At 39.2% G+C, this 15,471-nt stretch overlaps 2 protein-coding genes across 2 annotated transcripts in view; both read right to left on the reverse strand.

The window, feature by feature from the left end:
* Positions 1-4,337, reverse strand: part of LOC141782060 (CD82 antigen-like) — a 40,405-nt gene extending 36,068 nt beyond the window's left edge. Inside the window, exon 1 of the mRNA XM_074658080.1 lies at positions 4,103-4,337. The gene's annotated coding sequence lies outside the window, so the exon portion shown is untranslated. The remainder of the gene's footprint in view (positions 1-4,102) is intronic.
* A 4,774-nt stretch (positions 4,338-9,111) lies between these two features.
* On the reverse strand, positions 9,112-13,768 carry LOC141761674 (G2/mitotic-specific cyclin-B2-like). The gene is made up of 8 exons (XM_074625212.1): positions 13,742-13,768; positions 13,492-13,608; positions 11,775-12,065; positions 11,538-11,696; positions 11,222-11,458; positions 9,611-9,751; positions 9,409-9,519; positions 9,112-9,335 (listed from the first exon to the last, which is right to left on the reverse strand). Exons 1-8 carry the CDS (start codon positions 13,766-13,768, stop codon positions 9,225-9,227), a joined length of 1,194 nt encoding a protein of 397 aa, XP_074481313.1. The 3' UTR covers positions 9,112-9,224.
* Positions 13,769-15,471: the final 1,703 nt, after the last annotated feature.

Genomic DNA, 15,471 nt, shown 5'->3' on the forward strand with positions numbered 1-15,471 from the left:
TATCATCACCAACAGGGGAAGTTCGTTCACTGTGACAGCTGTAGTCAACACCTGACCTTAGCCATCACATGAGAGAGTCGCATCCTGTGGGTTACCTTCTAGATACGACCCATAACTATCAACGTGTTAGTCCGCCTCTCGATACTGTCTGACTTCCTGTCTGTGGCTCTCAGTTCCAGGCCCATTGGTTCCTACTGAAGATGTAAATCTTTACAAACACAAATATATAGTTTCATTTTTAAAATAGTCTCAGTGATTTCCTAAAACAGCTGCTCACTGTAGGTTTTAATCAAACCAACAGGAGGAAATGGTGCATCTGTTGGGGACTATTTTCAGTGGCAGATTAATCCACATGTGGTGCTCTATAGTGAGTGTTAGTGTCTGCAGGACGGTGTCTGTGGGATTGAGTCAGAATAAACTACAGTGTGTTCATAGTGATGAAGGAAGATGTCACCCAGTGACACAGTGATGCTCAGTGATGTGTTTTAATGGAAGAAGAGATATCAGGCTGTGATACACATAATACTGGTTAGAGCAGGGGGTCAGCAACCTGCAGCTCCGGAGCCACATGTGGCTCCTTAGCTCCTCTCCAGAGGCTCCCTGTGGATTATTAAAAATGGAAATGAATAACTGTTCTTTGTTTACATTTTCATTTACCATTGTTGTAGGTCTATGGTACGACGGAGTATTAGAGACACATTGAGGAAAAAAATAATAATCTGAGGGTTCGAGAAAAAAGTTGTAATCATTATAAAGTAGTAATTTTACGTGTTATTTTCTTTTTTTCTCATAAAGTTATTTATTCTCGTAATATTACGACTTTATTCTCGTAATATTCTGACTTTATTCTGTAAATCTCAGATGTTTTTTCCCTCAATGTGGCCCTAATACTCCGTAGTACATTTGCACTTAAGCCCTCACTGCATTGGGCTGCAGGGCTGCACGGTGGTGCAGTGGTTAGCACTGGCGCCTCACAGCTAGAGGGTTGCAGGTTTGAATCCGGCTTGGGACCCTTCTGTGTGGAGTTTGCATGTTCTCCCCGTGTTAGCGTGGGTTTTCTCCAGGTACTCCGGTTTCCTCCCACAGTCCAAAGACATGCAGGTTAGGTTAATTGTGGACTCTAAATTGCCCGTAGGTGTGAGTGTGAGCGTGAATGGTTGTCTGTCTCTATGTGTCAGCCCTGCGATGGACTGGCGACCTGTCCAGGGTGTACCCTGCCTTCGCCCAATGTCGGCTGGGATCGGCTCCAGCCCCCCCGCGACCCCTAACGGGATAAGCGGTTGCAGATGGATGGATGGATGCATTGTACTTATATACTATATACTTAGACTATAAACTGTTACCTTCATCACAATGATCAAATGTTTTGCGGCTCCAGACAGATTTTTTTGTTTTGCCTAAAATGTCTCTTTAGATAGTAAAGGCTGCTGACCTCTGGGTTAGTAGATACACTCACTGTTGGTTTGGGAAAATGTATAATATCACCAACTTTTTATGTTTCACTTTCTCATCTGACAGCAACCTCCAACTCCTCCATGTTGTTTTCTAGTGGAGGAGAATTGGAGCAGCTCGAGTGGCTCAAACCTTATTAAACCCGTAATTACCCTTCAGGGTAATTCCACTAAAAACAGGGTAAACAGGTTATGGACCGTCTCTGTGGGAGAGTCTCTCTCTCTCTCTCTCTCTCTCTCTCTCTCTCTCTCTCTGCTGAGGACACACTTCAGACCACATGCAGCAGCAGAACCGTGTTCTCCTACGTTTTAAAAACAGGCGTGTGGTGTTGGGTTAAAGTCACGCCGTTAGAGATCTCTGAATGCAGATGAACTGGTTCCTGAAGGTGACTCTGAAAACATTCCTGTCTGACTAACAGCTGCCAAACTGCAGCAGCAGAATCCCTTCAACAAGACACACGTTACTGTTCCTGATGTATGGAAAGATAATTAAGGCCTCGCTGCTGCAGCGAAGCTCCACCTGCAGCTCAACTGATTTACAGCCTCACATGTTGAGGAACAGACCCACCGACGGACGGACGAGGGGGGAGAAACCTGAAGTATTGACTGACCTGATCGTGCCACCATGCACACCACTGACCCACATTCACATCTGTGACACAGAACCGGTCCATTAACCCTGCAGAGGAAGAGCTCGTTGTTGCACTATACCTGGGTGTCGATTCAATATGTATTGCGATTCAATATTATGATTTATGGTGTTGCCGGTTCAAGACCCCGCATGGACCAAGTACTGAGTGGGAACTGGTCGCTGGAGAGATGCCAATTTGCCTCTTGGGCACTGCCGAGGTGCCCTTGAGCAAGGCATCAAACCCCCATCTGCTCAGGGCGCCTGTCAGGGGCTGACCCCTCGCTGACATCTCTCCATCTCTCCATTAATGCATGTATATAGATCCTGTTTGTGCATGTGTGTGTATTTCAGGTCTGTGTGTACTATGTAAATACAACAGAGTGCAAAAATTTAATTTCCCCTCAGGGATCAATAAAGTACCTTTCTTTCTTCTCTTCTTCTCTCTTAACAAGAAAAACAAGTCGTAATATTACGAAATAAAGTCATAACTTTATGACTTTTCATGGTCTCATGTTGTGTTTGGGCTTTGGACTGTTGATTTGGACAAAATATGAAATTAAATAAGACATTTGAAGATGTGTCACTTTATGACATTATAGATCTAACCATAACAATAATGAATATAATTGTTAGTTGTAGTTTTACTTCAGTTAAAACCTCAAAAACAGCCTGAAAGTCCTGAAGTCAACTTTAACTTTCTCTGCACGTTCTTCCGTTTTTCATTTGATTGTTTAAACATGTTTCTCGCTCTTTAACTCCACTTCTGCATCCCAGAGTTATTTAATAAAGTTTACAGAGTTTGACTGATGGTTTCAATCAGCGGTTCCCACATTTCTGCTACACAGAATTATGTTTTTCAGACTTTTCCTTTTATACTCTTTGCCTTTTTTTCTCCCCCTCAAGTTAAATATGGGATCATTTTACCTCTTTGGGGCCTCTGAAATTAAAATAAAGAAAAAGATTATACAGTGGTTGAGCTGGTAGCAACCAGGAGACACATGCAACCAGGAACAAGCAGATACTGGGTTTGTTTTAAGAGGTTGAAATTGTTTTTCTTCTTCTTCTTCTTTGAGTTATTTATTCATTTTGTCTTATATTTTCTTTTCTTTGTTTTCTTTGTTAGATAAGTGAAATACATGAAATGTCATGTCTCTCTTTCTTTGAAATTCTGACTAAACATTTCATTGTATAATTGAATTATTAATATTGTTAGTCTGTCTGTATGTGTATATATGTATATATGTTTATATGTAAAATTCAATAAAAGTATTGTTAAAGAGGTCACAAGCAAAAAAAAAGGGGGGGGGGGGTTGGGAAATGCTGTTTCAGATGCTTTTACACCACAAAAAACACATAAAACTGATAAATCCTTTAAACTTTAGGGCACGAAATGATTAGATAATGCCTTAAAGTATTGGATTAGTGATTGAATCAGCTTGTAATAGCTGATATCTGTCAAACAGCTCTGTGTGAAGGTACAAAATCCAGTTTGGGTCAAAGTCCTAAAGAGTTCATCAACTTCAGTTTCTGTTTGCACCAAACTACATGCAAAAAACAGCAGTTTTAACCAAAACTCACCAGTAATGTTTGTCTAACAAAGCTTTAAATAAGTTAGACAAGTTCAGTCAAACTTTGAGTTATTCATGAGAAATTCGGCTACTAAAAAGTACTTGATTGAGTATTATAAAAGCCTATAATTTAAACTTTAAACTTGTTATATCAGCGTCTCTCAGAGTAACAAGTGGTCTGATAGTGGAGCTCCTCATTGTGTCAAACAGACATAAATCATCCACAGAGGCGCCACATCATCAGCTCTGTTCTCCTCTTTTAGAGTCATTAAACTGATTCAAACTGGAGCCGATTTCCTTCAAACTACAGATCGATGGAGGACCTGGTGATCGATCTGAAGCTGATCACACGAACAGCTCCACGCGCCTCGTGTTCACACTAAAACACCATTAAAGTGAAGCAGCTTCCGGACACAGAGACACAGAAACACAGAAACAAGAGTTTAACTCACATTGTTGTTGCTAAACTGTGGAGAGAAGTAGAGAGCAGTAAGGGTCCTGGTCCTGAGCTGGTCCTGGTCTTGTGGAGGTCCTGAGTGCACTGTGCTGGGTGACTGAGTGACACAACAAAGCAGCAGCAGCAGTCTCTGGTCTCTGGTGTCTCTGGTGTCTGTGGTCTGCAGACTGACTGGAGGACTGGATCAGCAGCAGCAGCAGCAGCAGAGTGTCTCCTCCACAGAGTCTCTCCACCATGTGGCAGATATGAGAACTAACTAACCAGTGAAATAATAATGCTCCTCCTTTAACCCCTAAATCCCTGTAGAGCATCAACAACATTAGGATTAAAATACAGCCTGCTCCTTGTGCTGCAACACAACTGGTTATTATGTAGACAAATAACCAAATAACAGTGGATGTAGTGGAGATAATCCACCAAAAAATTATTATTATTATCATTATTAATAATAATAAAGATTTAAATTACTATTTTTGGCAGTAGTAGTATCAGCATTTTTATCATCATCATTATTTTTTTTATTTTATTATCATTATTATTTATTTTATTATTTTTTTAAATATTAAAATTACAATTTTAGTAGAAGCAGTAGTAGTATCAGCATTATTCATATTATTATCATTATTTTTATTATTACTATTTAATTTTATTATTTTTTAAATATTAAAATTATTATTTTTAGTGGTCACATTAGTAGAATCAGCATTATTATTATTATTATTATTATCATTATTATTTTCAATATGTTATTAGTAGTAGTAGTAGTAGTAGTATCAGCATTATTATTATCAATATTATTATTATTATCATTGTTATTTTATAACAATTTATTTATTTGTATTATATTATTATTATTATTATCATTTATTATTGTTATTTTTTCAATATAAAAATTACTATTTTATGTTGTAGCAGTAGTAGTATCAGCATTATTAATATCATTATCATTATTATTGTTATTTTTATTTTATTATTATTTAATTTTATTAATTTTTAGATATTAAAATCATTATTCTTAGTGGTAGCAGTGGTAGTATCAGCATTATTATTTTTATTATCATTATTATTTTATTTTATTATTATTTTTTAAATATTAAAATTACTTTTTTTAGTTGTAGCAGTAGTAGTATCAGCATTATTAATATCATTATCATTATTATTTTTATTTTATTAATATTTCATTTTATTATTTTTAAAATATTAAAATTATTATTGTTAGTGGCAGCAGTAGTAGCATTATTATTATTATTATCTATTTTATTTCATTATTATTATCTATTATTATTTTTTTAAATATTAAATATACTATTTTTAGTTGCAGCAGTAGTAGTAGCAGCATTATAATATTATTATCATTATATTGTTATTATTTAATATTATTATTTTTTAAATATTACAATTATTATTTTTAGTAGTAGCAGTAATAGTATCAGCATTGTTATTATTAACATTATTATTGTTATTTTTATTATTATATTATAGTTATCACTATTAGGCGTATTATCATTATTTCATCGACTGACTTACATTTTTAACATACATTAATGACATGAATACAGTATTCATTATAATTTATAGAGTAGGTTGTTTTATTATATACTCTTAACTGAAATTTATTAGCCTACTATTATTTATTCATAAACCTTTCCTTTTTACTGACATAAACATAAACCTTTTTACTGACATATATTCCATTTAGTCTTTATTTAATTAAAGAAAAAAAAAACACACACACAAATTGCATTTATTACTTACATTTCCTAACATTTAAATGATGTTTCAAGTTCCACACTGCCAGGAAGAAATAATCTTTTATTTATTTATTGGTCTACAATTTTAATATATTAAGTTTAAAAAAATACCGAAATCAGCCAATTAAATATCCACCAAGTCTTTAACAGTAAAACCTTCATATTTGCAGAAGAAATACAAGATTTTTTTTCTAAATATAAATAGAGGAAATATTCACTATTCAGTGTGTGAGGAGGAGGAGGAGGAGGAGGAGGAGGAGGAGGAGGAGGAGGAGGAGGAGGAGGAAGAGGGTGGTGGTGAAGTCAGGGTCAGTCTGACGAGTACAATGCTCCTCCACACAGCAGCAGCACATACAGTCGGTCCAGCTCAGTGAGGGAACATGATGGTATAAATGGTTTTATTCTGCATGAACACAGCTGACTGTCAGTGTGTGTGATCTGTGTGTAACGCTGCTGCTGCTGCTGCTGCAGGCGAAGACAAAGGGACGGACAGAAGAGACCGTTTCTCTCTCTGGACTTGAGATAGTTTCATAAGAGACGAGGAGGAGTGACGCTTGTGGATTAACGACACTGTGACCTCAGACTCGTTCTCTCACCGGGGTCACGACCTCTCACACTGACCTCATTTATTTCTTCTTCTACTGACTCAGAAACAGACGTCACATGTCACGGTCAAGTACTCACATCCTTCAGCTGTACTTATTAAAGAGGGAACTCTACTGACAGAAGTACTCAGATCCTCAGTTCAGGCTCAGTTTAAAAGCTTCTAAAGTGAAACTACCGACATATGAAACTAGAAAACCTGATGAATCCATCGGTACCAACCATGTCAGACTAGCTTGTCATGAAGGAGTTAAATAATGCTAATGGGGTCCCTTAACAGTCTTGAATTACATAAATTGGGTATCACTGTAAAGCTGAGACTCTTGTGGATCCAATGAGCCCAACTGTATTCATGTGAGATGATGTTAGTCCCCATAGGAGACATTTCATTGTAGTGAGACCATTTTTTTAAAAACTTGACCTCACTGTATAAAATGACCTGTGGTGACCTCTAGGATAATCACAGCCTCATGAAACTTTACAGCCACAAACTAGAGACCTAGAGCATTCAGAGGATGGATGGATCAGACTAGAGACCTAGAGCATTCAGAGGATGGATGGATCAAACTAGAGACCTAGAGCATTCAGAGGATGGATGGCTCAGACTAGAGACCTAGAGCATTCAGAGGATGGATGGATCAAATTAGAGACCTAGAGCATTCAGAGGATGGATGGATCAAACTAGAGTCCTAGAGCATTCAGAGGATGGATGGATCAGACTAGAGACCTAGAGCATTCAGAGGATGGATGGATCAGACTAGAGACCTAGAGCATTCAGAGGATGGATGGATCAGACTAGAGACCTAGAGCATTCAGAGGATGGATGGATCAAACTAGAGACCTAGAGCATTCAGAGGATGGATGGATCAAACTAGAGACCTAGAGCATTCAGAGGATGGATGGATCAGACTAGACCTAGAGCATTCAGAGGATAGATGGATCAAACTAGAGACCTAGAGCATTCAGAGGATGGATGGATCAGACTAGACCTAGAGCATTCAGAGGATGGATGGATCAGACTAGAGACCTAGAGCATTCAGAGGATGGATGGATCAAACTAGAGACCTAGAGCATTCTGAGGATGGATGGATCAAACTAGAGACCTAGAGCATTCAGAGGATGGATGGATCAGACTAGAGACCTAGAGCATTCAGAGGATGGGTGGATCAAACTAGAGACCTAGAGCATTCAGAGGATGGATGGATCAAACTAGTGACCTAGAGCATTCAGAGGATGGATGGATCAAACTAGAGACCTAGAGCATTCAGAGGATGGATCAAACTAGAGACCTAGAGCATTCAGAGGATGGATGGATCAAACTAGAGACATAGAGCATTCAGAGAATGGATGGATCAGACTAGAGACCTAGAGCATTCAGAGGATGGATGGATCAAACTAGAGACCTAGAGCATTCAGAGGATGGATGGATCAAACTAGAGACCTAGAGCATTCAGAGGATGGATGGATCAAACTAGAGACCTAGAGCATTCAGAGGATGGATGGATCAAACTAGAGACCTAGAGCATTCAGAGGATGGATGGATCAGACTAGAGACCTAGAGCATTCAGAGGATGGATGGATCAGACTAGAGACCTAGAGCATTCAGAGGATGGATGGCTTTCCTAGCTAGATTGACAATAAGGGTTTCTGAGCAGTTTACACAACAGAGGTGCTCGCTGTCCAATCGCTGAAAAACGCAATTCTTTCAGAAATCTCCAAATGTCAAAAGTTTTTGATCTCAAATCCCAGCATGTCTTTTTCTATGGTGTTCCTCAAGGTCTTGGTGTCTTAATGTGGTATTTCGGAGGGATTAGTGATCATTTCTATCAATTTGAGTGGGAAAAAAAAAAGAGGTAAATTTTAGCACCAAATGGTTCCAACCCAAAAAAATGCTTGTTTGTGGCTGTAAAGTTTCATGAGGCTGGTTTCATTGTCTCACTACAATGAAATGTCTACTATGGGGACTAACATCATCACACATGAATACAGTTGGTCTCAATGGATCCACAAGAGTCTCAGCTTTACAGTGATACCCAATTTATGTAATTCAAGATTGTTTATGGACCCCAGTATGCAGAAACAAACCCTTGAAAATGGCTGTGACAGTTTTTCCTCTCCAAAACTTCACTCTTACCCTAAAACTGAAGCTGCTAGATCCTCTGAAAGACCATAAAATTAGTCTGGATTGCAGGTCTCAAAAGGGGTACATTTAAATTCCTGTTGCACAAGTATTTTAAACAATTCAGTAAATGTATATCTATATGCATTTATTTGTTACATTTTGATTTACAAAGTTATGAAAGCAATTCATAATCAATAATAATCAAGTCAAGCCTGATGTTGCCTAACCCATGACAGAATGATTCCAGTTACTTCCACACAGATTATAAATTAAACACCAGTATCGGATCGGTACCGGCCGATACCCCAAAACCCAGCTTTCTGTAGAACAGTCAGATCGGTGCGTCCCTATACAACAATCCACATTTAAATAAAATCAAGTGTTCAGTCCCAAGTGGGAAAAGAGTTTAGTGTTCAGAAAGTTCGGTTGAAAACAATCCAAGGTGCGCTGGAGTCAAATCTGACGTACCACAAAAAGATTTGCCATGATTAAAAAGAAATCAGTGGCCCATATCTCTGAACTTGTACGTAAAATTATAAAAACATTTTATTAAAAAAAACTAGTGAAGTTTCTCCACAGATTGGGATCAATCTGAAATAAAGTGCAGGTGAAATGTCCACTGATAAAATATAAAGTTCTCCTCAAGGATGGCTGAGCAGAGCAGCCGCCATGGTCTTGATGGTGGACGACTTCAGCTGAGGAAGGAGGCTGATCTTCATCAGCTTGCTGCTCGAGTACTTGTTCCTGACGGCCTGCAGAAGAACAACATTTAGTTTCATTTAACGCTAAATCAGAAGTTATCGTGCTTTCTGTCCTTCAACTCACCTGGAACTTTGTCTTCCCTTCGTTCACCATCACAACGTTTTTGGCGACGTGCTGCATGATCGGCTTCAGGTGGGCCGCGTCGTAAGTGGAGTAGTGCTGCTGTGTGGGAGACTGGGACCAGACAGACCAGTTAAAGAGCAGCAAAGAGGAGAATAACACATTGAACCGGATGTTTCTTTAGTTGATTCCATTAAAAACTCACCCACGGCAGCTCGGCCAGCAGCAGCTGGGAGAGACACAGCGACGCAGCAGCGATCTCAGAGGGCCGGTAGTGCACCATGTCGTAGTCCAGGAGGGTCAACTCCATCAGATACTTGGCCAGCGTGTGTCGCTCTACATCAGACTGAGACACAAACAACATTCAGCCCACTGAGAATGCTGATGAACACTTGAAACCCTTTTTCCATTAAAAAAAAAAACAGCATTCAAACCCATCTAATATACTTTTGTACCAAGGCTGCCAAAGTTAACACAAATTACGGTTTAACGCAACGTGCAATATTTAGGTTGTAGCATGCTCAAAAGCTAAAGTTTTTAAAGCTAGAGTGAAGATACTGGCATATAGGAAACCTAAAGAATCCATTGGTACCAACCATGTCATGCTAGCTTGTGGTGAAGGAGGCTAAATAACACTCCAAACTTGCGCTAAATTTTGGCGAGGAAAAACATTTTTCAGAGGGGTCCCTTGACCTCTGACCTCCAGATGTGTGAATGTAAATGGGTTCTATGGGTACCTACGAGTCTCCCCTTTACAGACATGCCCACTTTATGATAATCACATGCAGTTTGGGGCAAGTCATAGTCAAGTCAGCACACTGACACACTGACAGCTGTTGTTGCCTGTTGGGCTGCAGTTTGCCATGTTATGATTTGAGCATATTGTTTTATGCTAAATGCAGTACCTGTGAGGGTTTCTGGATCAATATCTGTCATTGTTTTGTGTCAATTTATTTCCAATGATATATATATATATATATATATATATATATATATTTGCATAAAGTAAAATACTTTACAAATCTCCCTTTAAGGTACATTTTGTACAGATAAAAATGTTTGATTAACCTTGGACAATCATGCGATTACATATTTCAATCGTTTGACATCACTAATTTGTACACAATCTGTCCAGACCTGGCAAATAAGGATGTAATTTTCTTCATTTAATAAATGAATTAATCATTTTGGTCATAAAAACAAATTCTGCCACTCAAACCTTGCTGCTCTTGCTCTGTTGGTATTCAACAAACAGCCAAATAGTAAAGAGGAACTCACAGTCTGTTCACAGCAGCTGAAGTCAACATATGGAAATGTGATGTATGGAAATGTTGGCTTATCTGTTTTAAATATTGCAAAAGAAGAAAACCTGCAGCCATTTATGTCCTTCCTATCTATACATGTCCTTCCTGCCTGCAGCTGTCAGACGCTACAACCAGCACTGCTCCCAGTAGACCACTTGCACACCAAAAACTGAAAATAACTGCACTATACTGTATACTGACTGTTGACATATCATTAATGCTCAAGTGTAATTCATACTGTGCAATATTTTTAGGTAGAATTTCATTCTCACTGTGCAAAATAAGTTTTCCACTTGTGCAATTTTTTTAATAGTCTGTTTGTCAATACTGTATATACTGCTCCTATTTTTATACTTCCTTCTATTTAAATGTTTCACTTTGTTTAGCTCTTTTTTTACAGTGTTAGCTGATGCATCTTGTTTTTTGCACTATCCTCTTTGCTGCTGTACACTGCGGGACTAATAAAGGAATATCTTATCTTAACCAGGTCAAACTGAAAACCGTGAACTCACACTGGCCACCTTGGAGGCCCGTCTGAGGAAGTGTAACGGAAGAGGACGTCCCAGCTCGAAGTTGAGGGTCCTCAGAACCAGCTGCTCCATCTCCAGAATCTGAGCCTTTGTGAAGGCGTCGTCTGTGATGTAGGCAAAGTCTCCGACCACTGGAGCGAACATCTCCTCGTATTTACAGGCCACCAGCATGGCCGTCACACCGACCAGCTGAAGCTTCCTGCGAGAGACCGGCTGGACCTGCAGCACACAGCGGGGGAAACGTTGTTACACAGCTCACAGAAACACAAAGAGAAAAGAGCGTTTAGACGGTTGTTACCTGGAGAAAACGATCCAGGACGGCGACCGTGAGGTACAGAGTCTCCTGCAGCAGCTGGAACCTGGAGTGGACCTGGACCAGCCAGTCCACCAGAAGAGCTCGCATGCGTTCAGTGATTTCATAACCCTGCATGTAGTTGGCTCGTACGGCCTGCTGCACCTGTGAAGACAGACGGTGATGTAACAACACGATGCGGGGTGAGAGCAGAGAGTCTGGCTGCTGAAGGGGATAAGTTACCTCCAGGTCGTGGAGATAATTATAGATATCTTTGACGTAGTCGGAGCAGAGCTGCGGCAGGTCAGAGTCCTGCTCGTCGACGTCCTGCACGGTGAGCAGCACCTCAGAGAAAGCATGGCACAGTTCCTTCTCCTCCTTCATGGACACGTCAGCAGACTCCTCTGGAACTGGAGGGAGAGGATCTGCAGGAGCCGGGACCTGGACTACCGGCTGCACCTCCTGGACTACCGGCTGCACCTTCAGGACAGGTTTAGCTTTCTGGGCACCAGATGCTTTGGTTGGTCCCGTCCTCTGAGGAAACAAGTCAATACAGTTTTATTCAGAAATGGGTACTTGAAAGTTTTGGGCTGTAAGGCAGGTTAGATCTGAAGAAATTAAACATGTTTAACTGTTTTTTTACTTTTTAAAGTCAAGTTAGGGAGATCAAACTGAGTTACTTAAAGGAGCAATATGTAGCACTGACAGCTAGTGTTTTAAAATGAGTACTGCAGTCCAAATGGTGACTGACAGTATAGCATGTGTTAGATTCACAGCGTTAGCCTCTGGTCAGCAGCAGTAGTCATCTGCTGTGTCTCAAATACTCGCTGCCTTGATAACTAGCTGCATACGGACCACAGAGAGACGTGATGAGGCTTTTCAGATCAGGTAGAATCTAACGTTAACGTTATCTCTGTTGATCCAGTTTGTTACCTTGCTTCCACGGCTGCAGAAGGCTGTTTGTGTGCCAGTTTGTTTCATATGTGGCAACATGGATGGGGGTTGAAATGGTCAGCGGACGGGATCACACCGACCGAAACAAAAACAGATGTTCCGGACCGAAAATTTCAAAATGAGAACATACTGGCTGTAGCGTTGCTGTCGGAGAAGCCCGTATTTTAATTTAGCAGGTTTCCTTAATCTCTGATGACATGTCAAGGTCATTATATGATTTATTACAGTAAATATATTACATATTGGCCCTTTAACTAAACAAAAAAGGGGGTATTGTTTCAAAATGTGGGGCAGCTGTGGCTCAGAGTTAGAGCAGGACGTCCACCAATCAAAATGTCGGCGCTTCGCTCCTCGGTGTGTGTCCTTGAGCAAGACACTTAACCCCAAACTGCTCCTGAAGGCTGAACCGTCGGTGTGTGAATGAGTATTTAGATTAGATCCTGATGGGCAGGTTGGCACCTCAGGCCATCAGTGTATGAATGTGTGTGTGAATTCTGACACGAGTGGTCAGAAGCCTAGAAAAACGCTATATAAATTAAATTTAGTGGTTCAGCACATTTGCATTAGTTGCTTGATTTTTGCATTTTTTGGGTTGTATCCACATGGTTGAATGCACCAACTGTAAGTTGCTTTGGTTAAAAGTGTCAGCTAAATTAATCTCATGCATCTTCCTTAAGTGAACACTACATGTTAACATTTAAACATTACACATGTGATTCCTAAAACAGGCATTAATCTGCAGCTACAGCAGCCTCCAGTCCTCTGGGAAGCTTTCCTCATGATCCAGGCTTTGCTGACAGGAGGTGTCCACATACTTCTGGCCACTTGTGTCCAGGTGTGTTTGTGGTTAGTATCTGATTACAGGTGAACCAACCCATAATCCAGATAAAGGAGGTGTAAGACAACATGGTGATCAGAGTTATTGAACCAATAACTGGTGTTGTTCCTCATCATCATCATCATCATCATGTTACCTTTGTGTTCATCATCATCATCATCATGTTACCTTTGTGACTGCTGCTGCAGGAAAGTTGGTGATCTCTCCGAGAGCAGCTCTCCTCTGACCTGCTGAGCTTTTACTCATCTTCATCTTCATCTTCACCTGGTTCTCTGCGGCCGGCAGCTGAGAGCAGACAGGAGAGGAAACACAACTCAGGAATACAGTCTGGTGTTCAGAGTCACAGAAAGCCCAGCAGGGATCAGAAGCTATCGAAGCTAGCAGCAGTAAAACAGAGCCATGACTTCAGTTAACTCACCACAGCACGAACTTCAACAGACGACATGTTGAACAGCAACGAGGTCAAACTGAGACTTAAAGAAACAACGAGGTGGTTTATCTTCAGCAGCAGGTTTGATCCGGTAACACCGAGGAGGAGTTCTGACTTCTGCAGGTAAACAACGAGGAGACGAGCAGCTTTCAAATAGAGATCCCTGCAATCTGATTGGCTACTGATCTGGGAGGACGCTCATGATTGGCTGACAGCCAATGACGTCATAGGAGCAAGCTGGTGATATTTAAATTCAGAAAATAATAGTAAAACAATAAATAAACAATAGTCTAGATACAGCCTAAGATTGTGAAATTAATAATAAAAAATATTATTAACATAATAATTATTGTTCATAAATAAAGGTGCAATCTGGTGATATTTAAATACAGAAAATAATAGTAAAATAATAAATTTAAATATATAAATAATTCTAAGTATAGCCTAAGATTGTGAAATTAATAATAAAAAATATTATTAAAATAATAAATTATTGTTCATAAATAAAGGTGCAATCTGGTGATTTTAAATTCAGAAAATAATAGTAAAATAATAAATACAAATATATAAACAATTCAAAATACAGCCTAAGATTGAGAAAAAAAGTCGTAATATTATGAGAATAAAGTCATAATATTATAAAGTAGTAATTTTACGTTTTATTTTCTTTTTTTCTCGGAAGGTTATGACTTTATTCTCGTAATATTATGACTTTTTATGACATTATTCTGATATACTATGTACTCAGACTATAAACTGTGTTACCTTCATCACAATGCTCAAATGTTTTGCGGCAGATTTTTTATTTTTATTTTTTGCCTAAAATGTCTCTTTTGATAGTAAAGGTTGCTGACCCCTGAGTTAACCATAGACATATAAACATAGACGCCGCATTGTACGCTTCAGCCCGTTACGACGATACGTCAACGTGGGCGCCATATTGGACCGGGCAAGATGGCCTGTAACCCTCTACTAGTGACCGGAGGAGCTGCCCATTTTCTGGATAAAAAGCACTATAACGTCTACGTTTCTCAACCGATTTCAATGAGTCGTTATTATATTAAAGGGTTTATGTTCTATTTGGAGTAGAACAAATAAAGTTTTGTTTCCAGTTACTTAGAAACTAGATAGTTAAGCTAGAAAGTCTGTCTTTCTCTGTGGTTGCTACTGGTGAAGTGTCTTAACCCTGTCGGGGTTTATTTCACAAAGACCTGTTCGCTGAACATTATCCCTTAAAACGTAAAGTCTGATGTGTTCAAGCTTATTTATTATACATCTTTGTGATGTCAGATGTTGCAAAGAGAAATTATCGTTAACGCAAATTTGTTTAATTGCCACTAATTTCTTTAACGTAACTTGAGATATTGAGGTTGTAGCAGGCTCAGTTTTAAAGCTAGAGTGTATATACTGGTATCATATGAAACAAGTACCTGTGAGGGTTCCCGGACAATATTTGTCATTGTTTTGTGTTGTTAATTGATTTACATTAATAAATATATACATACATTTGCATAAAGAAAGAATATTTACCCACTCCCATGTTGATAAAAAGTATTAAATACTTGAAAAATCTCCCTTTAAGGTACATTTTGAACGGATGAAAATGTGTGATTAATCACGTTTAACTAAGGACAATCATGTGATTAATCGTGATTAAATATTTTAATCGATTGACAGCCCTATCTGTTGGAGATAAAGAGGAGCAGAGAGCTACAGAC

The sequence above is a fragment of the Sebastes fasciatus genome, chromosome 2, assembly GCF_043250625.1.
Source record: "Sebastes fasciatus isolate fSebFas1 chromosome 2, fSebFas1.pri, whole genome shotgun sequence".
Lineage (NCBI taxonomy): Eukaryota > Metazoa > Chordata > Actinopteri > Perciformes > Sebastidae > Sebastes > Sebastes fasciatus.

Bases quoted from the DNA above. Each gene is read 5' to 3' on its own strand.
- LOC141761674 (XM_074625212.1), bottom strand. From the start codon at position 13,768: ATGTCGTCTGTTGAAGTTCGTGCTGTG. The intron at 13,609-13,741 runs GTGAGTTAACTG...GTCTGCTCTCAG, and splicing joins CTGTTGAAGTTCGTGCTGTG to CTGCCGGCCGCAGAGAACCA. The intron at 11,697-11,774 runs GTAACTTATCCC...CTGTCTTCACAG, and splicing joins ATTATCTCCACGACCTGGAG to GTGCAGCAGGCCGTACGAGC.